Genomic DNA, 11,687 nt, shown 5'->3' with positions numbered 1-11,687 from the left:
ACTTTTGGATCTGTAAAAACTTTGAACAGCTTTATTCCATAATGTGTAATTACTAGCTTCTGGGTAAGTATTGGAAAATTATAGCAAGAAAAATGTGTGAAATTTGGTAGTTTTTTTTGTTTTATGTCAAAACAGGAACAGATCCAATGCAATGACTAGTTTATTGAACACAGCTCTGGCTGAGAAGATCCAAAATATATTGAGACCGGCCTGTTGGAATGACTAGGGATTCAGTCAGTATTAGAAAAAGAAAAAGAATTGAAATTTTTTTTTTTTAAATGTCAAGGTACAACATTTGGCAAAGCTAAAGAATGTCATATAAATTGATGTAAAAATAATCTGTTAAGAAAAATATCTGTCTTACAAAAGAAGAAACTTCCCCCCATGTCCAACAAGAGAAGGTATTATTTTTTAATATGAATAAACATATATATTTTATACATCGAAAATGCCATCTTACATCTTTATTTTACTTTTTTTCTTATATCTAAGTTATACTAAAAAGATATAATTCGTATAATAATATACTAGTTATACTTAATAGAGCTATATGGAAGAAATAGTCTCATCAGAATCAGACTTTTTTAGACATTAAATTCATGACACTTTAGTTTTTAACGGTGCACTTATGTATTAGAAGTCTTTCTTACTTTAAATTCACAAACATAAATCTTACCTGTAAAAAACTTTTCTGCAGAAATTTGCATATTAAAAAATTTGCTGGATAAAACAAAATATTAAAATTCTCAGCAAAAATTTAAATATATTTAAGCGCCAGATCGATATAAGTAGCTTTTAGTTAATCAAGTTACAATAAATGTAATTTTGCATGCGATTATTTGATCATTTGAATTTCTGCAGTACATTTTTTCTACTTTGAAATTCTGCAGGAGAATTTTTTTTGTGAAATTTTTGCTGCTGAAATTTAAAGTAAAAAAAAAATCGAATCCAAGAACACAGATTAAAAATTCTGTTTTATTTTTCTTTCAAGCTAACTTAAAGTTTCATTTAATCACTGGAACTTTAATACCTACAAGTTTATTTTTTTCTGTCAAAACAACTCATAGTCCCTGATGATTCACTAGCTGATTAAAAAAAACAGATTTAATTAGTAATTTCCAACCTGGCAGGCTTGACAATTAGCTAACTTAAGACAACATTAAATCCTAAAAATAAATATTTAGTCTCTGTCTATGTCTGTGTTTGCATTTGTAGAAAAATATACATCTTTACCTGCACAGTCTTCAGCTGCTGGGCCTGTAATGTGGTCACCTGGTTTCCAGTGCTCCCTACCACTGGTTTCAGTTCTCTCCCACCTATAGTCACCACTTTAAACTGCGGTGTTGGAGACTTTGTGTCTCCTGAAGTCTGTGAAACCCCAGGTTTGCTGCCTGTGTGGGGTAATTGGAGCACAATTGGCTGCCCTGTTTTCCCAATTGCTGTAACCAAAAGTTTTTGGCCATCTTGTTTGATGACTTGGGATGGAGTACCTGCAGCTTTCGCTGCTTCCGAGGCCTGAGAAGAAGCTAACTTATTAAGAATGATCTGGTGGTTGGCTGCAGAAATGGCAAACGGAGCTGTGAGCTTCTGCATGCCAGTCGTGGAAATTGTAGTCCCAGTGACGCTTTCTGTAGTTTTGGTCTTAGCTGTAGAAGTAGCCATGGCTGGTTTGATGGTAAATAAGGTTGATGAAGTGGAAATTGTGATGGAAGGCTGACTTCCAGGGAGGACGGTGGAATCTGCAGCTGCAGGAGTGGCCGCAGTCTGAATGTGCTCCAGTGAGGTGGCATTTGAACAGATGCTTAAACTTTCTGATGACACGGGAGCATCGGTTTCCATTGGGACAGACAAGTCAGATGTGGGCTCTGACTGGCTGGCACTGCCATCAGACTGGGAGTGAGGGATTTCCTCTATGGCCTCGGTATCCATGATTTCATCAGGAAGGAGGCTGTTGAGCTCTGGCGACACCACATCCATGCTTATTGCGTCTTAGCTCTCAGTTACCCCTTCAAAAAGAAGCAATACAACAATCTAGTTAGAGACCTCAAACAATAAGATGTTTCCTAAACAGAATTGCGGTTAAAGGGGGGGTTAAAAAAACATCAAACCTACAATAAAAGAATAAATAAAATACAGATTAAAGGGAGAGATGATGAAAAAAATTAATGACATGAAGTCCATGACAGAATACTGTATCTTGGTGGATATAACCGCAATGTTAAATAAAAAAAAAAGAAAGTATTTTACATTGGTTTGTACTTGAAACATGTGGGTCAATTTTCTTTAGACAAACCTTTATCCATTTTTAAAAACAAAGTATTAATAGTGAAAACTAATAAAAAAAAACAAAAAAACAAGTTAGATTAGCAAAGGGGAAGCCTAAGCTAACCCTGCATTTTGTCATGAACTAATAAAAAGTATATTTACTGATTCATTTTGACTAATTTGGCACTAATGTTCCTCATTTTGACAAATAATCTCTAAGATGCAGTCCAGTGAAGGTTTTAGCTAGGCCAGAAAACTGAGCAGAACCTGTGAATGACCTTCTTACTATCAGCTACGCATTGAGAACTTTTTCCTTTTTCTATGGAGCACAGGGCTCTACCTGTCGTCATCGTCCTACATTTGTTCAAATCATATTTGGCAATAAATCCTTTCTTTGTTTCTTTTGAGTTTCCTCTGACAAAACCTGAGTAAATAAAAGCTATCTATAGTGTTTCACAGGGCTCCCTTTTCGGGCCACTCCTATTCAATACCTCCAATCCCCCCTGATGAGATCAGAATCATTCTGATGTCTCTTATTCAGGGTTTATACAGGAATGAATAACTCTAATTTATTGCTTTTTAATGCTCTTTTAATGCTCTTAGAAATTAGTTTAATGCCACCAACAGGTATCTGTCGACAGGCTGCAGCCATGCCCCGAATTCCTCATTTTCCAACCACTTTTGTTGAAATTGGCATTCTTTTCCGAACATACGTCTTTGCGATCAACTGGAAGCAGTTCCACGCAAATATATCGTGATATAATATATCTGACAAAATTGTTTATAATACATTTTTTTTTAAATAAACATTTTGATTGCCACCACAAACACATTTAATGAATTTTAATGCCAATAAAGGCCTTAATTTAAAAAATAACAATTTAATTAACTTTAATGACCCGCAGAAACCCTGTTATTACATATATACTGTAGGAAAAAAAACTTTATACAGGCCCTGAGAGTCCATAATTTCAATGAGTAGATAGTGAAACTTAGAAAAGCAGTGGTATTATTTTTTAGATCCTAAAGTGCACAGTTAGAAATGATCAGTAAACTTGAATTAACTACATTTACAATGCACTCCAGAATAGCTGTCGGATTTGTTTAGATTTTAGGAAAAAAAAAAAAATTTGAAGTAAACCTAGCCCCATTCTGTAAACAGTAGCAGAAGTAAGAGACCTCAGCAAAATATAAATATATACATAAAAATTAATTTGTGAATTTTTCATCATTTTTTTAGCTACAAAGGCAAACAACACTGTATGAAATAATACTTTGCATTTTAACAGAAACACCCAGAAGTTACAGGGGGATTTAGCTTCTGGGTAAGGATGGGAGCATTTAGATCAAGACTGCACATAGTTATAAAGCAAATTTTCATTATACAAAATCTTATTTTAATTTCTATGCTCTTGGAACTCGATAAGTTTTAAATTATTATCCCAACTTGCTTGGCTTTAACTGAAATGCCTAATTTCTATGGCTCATTCAATATGTTTTTTTTTTCTATCAGGCATTCTCAATTACCTGCTAAATAATTCCATCACTTTGCCATGGCAACTAATACAAACAGTGGAGATGAAAACGTAAAAAGATTTTTTTATATAACCTTTCAACGTATTAATGATAGTATCTGGGATTGTTTAACATTTCTAAATACATCATTTAATTCTACTGGTTAAATGCAGACTGCCTTTAACACATAAACAAAGCTAGCGATGCCAAAGCTAGCAGTGGGTTTCCACCAAAAAACCGGCTTAGAAGAATCGACCTGTTACGTTAGCTGCTAAGAAGAAAATAACGAATCAATCCAGAGATGAGCTGGAGCTGCATTTGGCTTTTGTTGCTTTTGACAGAAGCTGACAGCTGATGCTAGGCCGCGCCGTTTATCTCCGGCGCATCTTTGTCCTGCTGCACATTAATCCTCCCAAATGAACCTCCTGTATTACTCCACACAGACTCTGGAGTTTCTGTTTTCCATGTCCCCGGAAAACAGCCAGAAAACACGGGCTGCATGTGCCTGGGATAAAAAAAACAATCCGAGAAAAGTGATGCCGTTTGGGGTACAGAGAGGGTGAAGGGGGGGAAAGGCGTAGAGCTCAATGCTGGTTGCGTTACTATTTCAGGCCGGGGTTGGATTTCGAAAGATCCGCCATTTTTACCTCGTCATCAACTCGGTTAGCTCTCCGGCTAGCATTATCCATTTCATATTATTCCCTTTCGATTGAGACTTTCGTAGAGTCGACTGCTTACAATAAAGAACAAAGCAACCCCCAGAGATTAAGAACAGACTTGTTTTAGAAGTGTACACAAAGGAGCGGGACAATATTTCTATGCACTGGCAGTGTAAACAAAGCTAGCCTTCAGTAATTTCTTCTGTCACCTGAGAAATCAATCTTAAAGCAGACATTATATCGTTCACCGCCAGATCAAGCAGCTGTGACCATAGGTTTGAGCGTAAAAAGGCTCCACTGTGTGCCTGATCCGCACTGATCACATATAATTACGCAGCTATGACTAGTTTCTATCAGTTAATGGGACAAAAATCGTTTTACTGATCCAACAATAACCTGTCATCGTCCGGCTCAAATAACCGTTTACTTTAAAGTTAGTCAAACAAACGGTTCGGCAGAATTCTAGCCGCATATCTCGACTTTTAAAAGTGTTGATTTTGTTCCTAAATTAGTTCTACCTACACAACGATCGTAATCCCGCATTTGATCATTTCCAGGGAAAAAGTCGGCTTCTCACTGGCTATCATCTTGATCAGTAGCAGGAGCTTTATACAGCCACAAGCCAGCCCAGCGGGCAGGACCAACTGACTGTACTAGCGAAGTTGCTGAGCTGGCTAACTCGAGCTAGCTAGCACAACATTATACCCCAACATTGTTCATATCCTTTGGTTTGCGGCTTTTGGCAGGATAGGCTGCGCTAATGCATAGAGGGGGTTCATACATAGCCATTCTTACCCGAGATTTTAATGCTGGGCAGCGTTTCCAAATAAACCGAGGAAAGGAAAAGGCAATTGTTCAAAATACCGCGCCGAGCGCCATTCCTCCCTGACATTTCACAGAGCGGCCACGCCCTCCACGTTCGACGTCACGGTGACACACTGTTTAAAGGTACAGTACAGCATTTTCGATATTGAAGTATTTTTGAAACGGTTATATACAATAATATCTCTAAAAATATTTTACTACCAAATACCAGCGATATATACGACAGAGGATTAGGATCACTGGAAAAAAAAAGCTAACTGATTTTTAAATTTCATTTCAGTTCTGACATTTTATCTCAGAATTCTGACTTTAATCTCAGAATTCTGAGTTTTTTCCCATATTAAACTGTAATAAAATTTTATAATCAGTTAACTATTTTTTTTTTAGTGGCCGTAATCCTCTTCCGTACTTATATGTATGTATTACTTGTATATAACTAAATAATACATTTTGGCACTGGCCGCAAATGAAATCTATAAAACACCAATAACACGATTCCCAAACAGTTATAATGATCTTCCACTCTGGGACCCCATCCCCACTCTGTCCCAGCAGTCTATGTAAATAAAATACTTTCACATTCTCTTGATCTGATTTAGCTTTGCTTTAAGTCCTGAAACTATTTATTCTGGTTCCAGTTAGCCCCAGTTTTATTAAAGAGGGATTTTGTCTAATATTGAACCAGACCCTGGTTTAGACATTGAACCAGGCACTGCTTAGACATGAAGTCATAACACTTAATTTGTAACCTCTGAAATTATATATTTGAATTTTTTACTTTAAATTCACCTGCAAAAAAAAAAATACCTGAACAAATACTACTGCAGAATTTGACATATTTGCATACATCCAAATTCAATTCAACAACAGAAATTCACAGACAACAATTCAAATGCAAAAAAAAAAAACAAAAGAAAAAAACCCCTACAAAATCCAATGAGTGTACTTTGATCGGCCAAAAGCCATTTGTGTCACTCTAGTGCTGATTGCTTTGGCTTGAGTCATCAAAATGCCAACATATTTTAGCATTTTAAGGTTTGCAGGTTAAATTTGTGTTGTTAATTTTTTTGAGTTTGAATTTTTGCAGGTGATTGTTTTGCATTTAAATTTTAATATTTGATTTTTTTAGGTCAGTTTCAGCTGATGATTTTGTTTGATGCTGAATTTATGCCGCTGATTTATCTAATTACTGCAGTATAATTTTTACAGGCTTCAGTGTTGCTGAAGAATTTCATGCAAAAACATTTAACTACATAATTGCACAACTTAAAATTCAGCATTAAAAATAAATTCTGTGTTATTGATACAAAACCTAATACTGTAAATGTCTGATTCCAATTAGGCTACTTTTCTTAAATACCGTTTAAATTGATACGTAGGTTTTCACAACTAAAGATTTTAACTTGATATGGAAACCTGGGAAAATATTCGATGCACAATACCAAGTCAACATTTTGCGAATAAAACAGCAACAAATATTTAAAGGCATAAAAAAAATTATCCTTATGAAAAAAAACTCCACTTTTCAGCTTCAATATGGATGGTTTCTCAACAGAATCACAGACACTAGTTAGCAAAGCCAACTTTATTTAGAGAGCATTTTAAAACAGCTGGCACTGACCAAACTGCTGAACAAAAGGGATGACTGTCAAATAAGGTTGCAAAGAAATGTGAAATGAATAACACACTTCAACAACATTTTAAAGGTTTTCTTAGCTATCATTCTTTCAACGTGTAAATAATTCAGAAATATTGATTCAGCATTAGCACCAGTATGTGAACAAAACTTGTCTTCAGTATTGGAACCATGGCAATTTGCAGGAAGCATTAAAGTCTGCCTATTGATACTTTTTGAAGTCTCAATATTTTTGACAATCCTGTCAATCCTGATGGATAGATAGATATGCTGCTATAGGCTTAGGCTGCTGGAAGATATAGTGACCTCTTTTTCATCAATTTTCTTCATTTAATCTCTGTTCTCCAATTCTGCAGAATTTATTAGTTTTATGCTCCCTCTGCTTTTTCTCATAGTAGCTTCATCTGGTGTGTTCTTGCTGTGCTGTGACTCCATCATGGAGAGAAATATCAGCTGTGCTGCTGCCATAAACACCTTTGTTTATAGATGTTGGAGCTTGGACTCTTTTTCAGTGTAGTCCTGTTTCTCTGACTGTAACCAAGTCAAAGTGCTCTCTTTCATCCTCTGACATGGGAGCTGGATCGGAGCTCATCTGCCCTGCTGTGTTTCCTGGACGGGGACTTCGGTGGAGCTGGTTGACAGTTGCCTTTTGTATCTCTGCTTCTGTCTTCTTGAAACCCAGTCGGCTTCAACAGATGGCCGCTCACACTGAGCCTAGTTCTGCTGGAGGTTTCTTCTGGTTCGAAGTTTTACCATCCACTGTCACTACAAACATGCTTGGTATGAGGGATCGCCTTCAGGTCAGTGAGTCGATGCAATCAGTTGGTTTTCCCTAGATAGAAAACTCTGAATCAGTTTGACTGAATAATCTGGTTGAATTGTAAAGTGCCTTGGGATTACATGTGAATCGGCGCTACAGAAAAAAACTGAATTTAATTGAACACATAGATAGATAGATAGATAGATAGATAGATAGATAGATAGATAGATAGATAGATAGATAGATAGATAGATAGATAGATAGATAGATATTAATCACTGTTAAAACGCTTAGTTGGTTCTTTCAAAACCCCTTATTACAGCTGTTTTGATGTGATAACAGACTAAATGTATTAATGCTTATGTCAGATGTTGAACTGTTTAACGTGCGCGCTCATGTGAGTGGCAGGCGGGGATACGTGCGCGCGCCGCCATAGCTGCACACGCGCAGAAAGGCTAGCATACCGGTGTTGTTGACATTTTAGCAACACACTTAGCGACAATGGCCGCCGAAGTGAGACAGGAGCTTGCACAGCTGATGAATTCAAGTGGATCTCACAAGGACCTCGCTGCTAAGTATGTAGCTCTCAAAAGGGACAAACATTAACTGATGATTAAAAAACAGCTTAAGGCGGAAACACGTCACTGTTAGCTAACAAAGCTATTTAGCTACGATTGACCTAGCTATGCTAACTTCATTCGCTCTCTTTCATATCCAGTTTGTTAGCTTAGACTTACATTTAGTCTGGTCATTTAGTCTTATTGAAATACATATTGTCTTCTCTAAAACAAGTCCATAGTGGAGAGATTATTTATTTATTATATTTTGCAATCAATGCTTGCCAACCTCCGTAGAAGCTAACGATGCTTTTTAGCTTCCAGCTAGAACAGTAGTTACACTATGGTACACTGCGATGTTTAATATGGCAGGGAGAAAGATTTGATTGATGATCTTCTTAGTGTGTCTATAATTTTTAAACAAAGGGCAATTTTGATCAGGAGTCTTATTGGACTTTGTTTTCAATTGCTTCTGTCTGGATCCTAAAGAAGCAGATATTTAACTGAGTCCAAAACTATTTAATTTTTATTGTTATAATATTCTGTGTATAATTTTGAGAGTAATTTAGTGCCATTTAGAAAAAGTCTGTAACATAACTAGATGTGAACATGCTGTACATTTGTTTAAGGTATAATTAATTGAATATATTGGGGTTATTTTTCTTCTTTAAGGGTTGGATTAGGAAAAAGTTGCTTTTTGCAAAACTAAATAAGTAGATGTACTTACTTCGACCAAATCTCGTAACGCCTTTTAAAACGTCTAACCAAATTCTGTCCTAACAGACCCTTGTCAACCTCTCTGTTTATTACCGTAATAAGACTGACATGTGAATCGTCTATTTTCTTGCCGAGCTGCATTGCTTTTCACTGCTTTTATAGTATTTTGCCAACATTTCCTATACTTTATATCGATTCAAAAGTGGATCAGTCTTGGTGGAGGGATCTCTAAATGATCTCCTAATATTAAAGTTTATGTTTAATTCTACAAACCTCTTTCTACACTCTGAACAAATGTAGTTTGGGTAACTAATGAAATGTCTCCGTAGATATCGGCAGATTTTGGAGAAAGCCATTCAGCTGGCAGGTCCAGAACAGCTGGAGTCCTTGAAGGCCTTTGTTGAAGCAAGTATGCAGCTCAGACTTTACTTTCATGCTGCCAGCTTGATCTGTAAGTGGGTTTCTATGAGTGACTTTTAAACTTTACTCCCCCTGCAGTGGTCAATGAGAATGTCAGTCTTGTCATCTCGAGACAGCTGCTGACAGATTTCTGCACTCACCTGCCCAACCTGCCAGACGCCACTGCTAAAGCAGTGTATCACTTCACTTTGGAGAAGATTCAGCCCAGGGTCATCTCCTTTGAGGAACAGGTAGATTTTTTCATGTTTTCCCCACAACTTGAATAGACATTTTATGTGGGTTTTTTTTTTTTTTACTTTGTTTCCTGTCATGCTAAATAATGTCTCTGTGTTTTCAGGTAGCCTCCATCAGACAGCACTTAGCAACCATTTATGAGAAGGAGGGAGACTGGAGAAATGCTGCACAAGTTTTAGTTGGAATTCCTTTAGAAACGGGGCAGAAGTAAGTAGCCTGTTTGCAGATTACTGTTCAGACCTCAAGCCCATGTGACACCTTGACGATTCAGCCAGCATATGCCTGACGTACGAATAAACTGACAACAACGCTGGCATACGTTGGATAAGTTATGGGTATGTTTTGTATAAGTTATAAGCATGCTTGAACACGGGCAGGCGGTAAGTAGCAGCTAGGCTACCACTGCGATCAAACACATCGTTTTAAGCAGGCCAGACGCCTCCGGCCACATCGCTGCCCCCCTCTTAAGACACTGCCTTTCATGGGCATTACGCTGCCGTGCGTTATTCATAAGTTAGGCTGTCATTGGATATAAGTTCTGGACTCGTTATAAATACTCTATGTATATGCCAGAAATAGAAAAAATTCATAGAAAGTTCAGTGTATGCCAGCGTTTTAGGAGATTCTGGGATGTCAGGCCTACACTGGCTAAATCGATAAGGTGCGACAGGGGCTTCAGAAGAAAAAAAACACAATTTGGACACTTCTTTGCTTCTCCCTACTAGGCAATATAATGTTGACTATAAGCTGGACACATACCTAAAAATTGCCCGACTCTACTTGGAAGACGATGACCCCGTACAAGCAGAGGCCTACATCAACAGAGCCTCGCTGCTTCAGAACGAGTCCTCCAATGAACAGCTGCAGATCCACTATAAGGTTCATGATCTCTTACTGATTTCAAATCGGAATTTCACTCTGTAAGGAAATTTCTTCGACACTTTGCTAGTGAAAAGAAAAATAAACTTATTAGACCCTTTTTTAGAATTGTTTTAATTCATAACAATGAAATTTGATTTTTTTTAGCTTCGCCAGCAAATATTTCACCTGTAGGAAATTTTTCTGCAAAAATCGACACATTTAAGAATCGTGTGCATAAATTCAGTTACAAACATTCAAATGCAGTAATGTGTCGAGCTTTTGATGTTTCAACCCAAAGCAGTTGACACTAGATCAAGTCAAGTGTATTTTAGCCAATTAAATTATGATACTCCTTAGATTTTGCAGGTGATCTTTTTGCTTTTGAATTTGTTTTGCTGAATTTATGCAGCTGATTTCTGTTTTATACATGTGAAATCCTGCAGTAGAATTTTTATTTATTTCTGGTGAAATTCTGCTGGTGAATTTAAAGAAACAGAAATTCAAATTGATATTTGCACAGTTTAAAAATTTAGTGTTATAAATTCAATGTCTAAACAAGGTCTGATTTGAATGAGACTATTTTTCTTCTATAGGCAAAGTTTCTGCGATTAAAGCTGTTGTTCTTTTTAGGTGTGCTATGCCAGAGTGCTTGATTTCAGGAGGAAGTTCATTGAAGCTGCTCAGAGATACAACGAGCTGTCATACAAATCTATAGTCCATGAAAGTGAACGTCTGGAGGCGTTGAAACACGCGCTGAACTGCACCATACTGGCTTCTGCAGGTACATGATTCATGTCTTTGGCCCACAGCTTCAAAAATGATCTGTTATTATTTTTTTCTTAACTGTTTCTTACATTTTGGATTTGTTTTAGGACAGCAGCGTTCCAGGATGTTGGCCACTCTCTTTAAAGATGAGCGCTGCCAGCAGCTGGCTGCCTACGGGATTCTGGAGAAGATGTATCTGGACCGCATCATCAGAGGAAACCAGCTACAGGAGTTTGCTGCGATGCTGATGCCCCATCAGAAAGCCACGACAGCAGACGGTAAGAACGGTAACCGGAAGCTGCAGTTGGTTGCAGTTGTTTCAGTTACCATGAACTGAAAGATTTAAGAAACTCAAAGGAATTTTGCTCATTCATTTATCCCAGCTGTAATGGGTCATATACCCCATTTACACTACCCTTGAAAAACCGTGCCAAGACCGGTCCGAGCTCAGTAACTGAGATAACTTATCGTGT

The 11,687-nt window shown here is 37.2% G+C and overlaps 2 protein-coding genes across 2 annotated transcripts in view; one reads left to right on the top strand and one right to left on the bottom strand.

Moving 5' to 3' along the window:
- lin54 (lin-54 DREAM MuvB core complex component) overlaps nucleotides 1-5,088 on the bottom strand; it is a 24,322-nt gene extending 19,234 nt beyond the window's left edge. The window contains exons 1-2 of the mRNA XM_015401374.1: nucleotides 4,962-5,088; nucleotides 1,234-2,006 (exon numbers count right to left, since the gene is read on the bottom strand). Of these exons, the coding sequence (XP_015256860.1) occupies nucleotides 1,234-1,977 (744 nt within the window). The 5' untranslated portion in view covers nucleotides 1,978-2,006; nucleotides 4,962-5,088. The remainder of the gene's footprint in view (nucleotides 1-1,233; nucleotides 2,007-4,961) is intronic.
- A 3,012-nt stretch (nucleotides 5,089-8,100) lies between these two features.
- cops4 (COP9 signalosome subunit 4) overlaps nucleotides 8,101-11,687 on the top strand; it is an 11,810-nt gene continuing 8,223 nt past the window's right edge. The window contains exons 1-7 of the mRNA XM_015401373.1: nucleotides 8,101-8,235; nucleotides 9,264-9,343; nucleotides 9,433-9,584; nucleotides 9,692-9,795; nucleotides 10,314-10,467; nucleotides 11,080-11,230; nucleotides 11,322-11,492. Coding sequence (XP_015256859.1) covers nucleotides 8,162-8,235; nucleotides 9,264-9,343; nucleotides 9,433-9,584; nucleotides 9,692-9,795; nucleotides 10,314-10,467; nucleotides 11,080-11,230; nucleotides 11,322-11,492 — 886 coding nt within the window. The 5' untranslated portion in view covers nucleotides 8,101-8,161. The remainder of the gene's footprint in view (nucleotides 8,236-9,263; nucleotides 9,344-9,432; nucleotides 9,585-9,691; nucleotides 9,796-10,313; nucleotides 10,468-11,079; nucleotides 11,231-11,321; nucleotides 11,493-11,687) is intronic.

Source organism: Cyprinodon variegatus, unplaced genomic scaffold, assembly GCF_000732505.1.
Source record: "Cyprinodon variegatus isolate N-32 unplaced genomic scaffold, C_variegatus-1.0 Scaffold1214, whole genome shotgun sequence".
NCBI lineage: Eukaryota > Metazoa > Chordata > Actinopteri > Cyprinodontiformes > Cyprinodontidae > Cyprinodon > Cyprinodon variegatus.
Note: the sequence above shows the minus strand (reverse complement) of the source record. Positions and strands in the feature narration are given on the sequence as shown.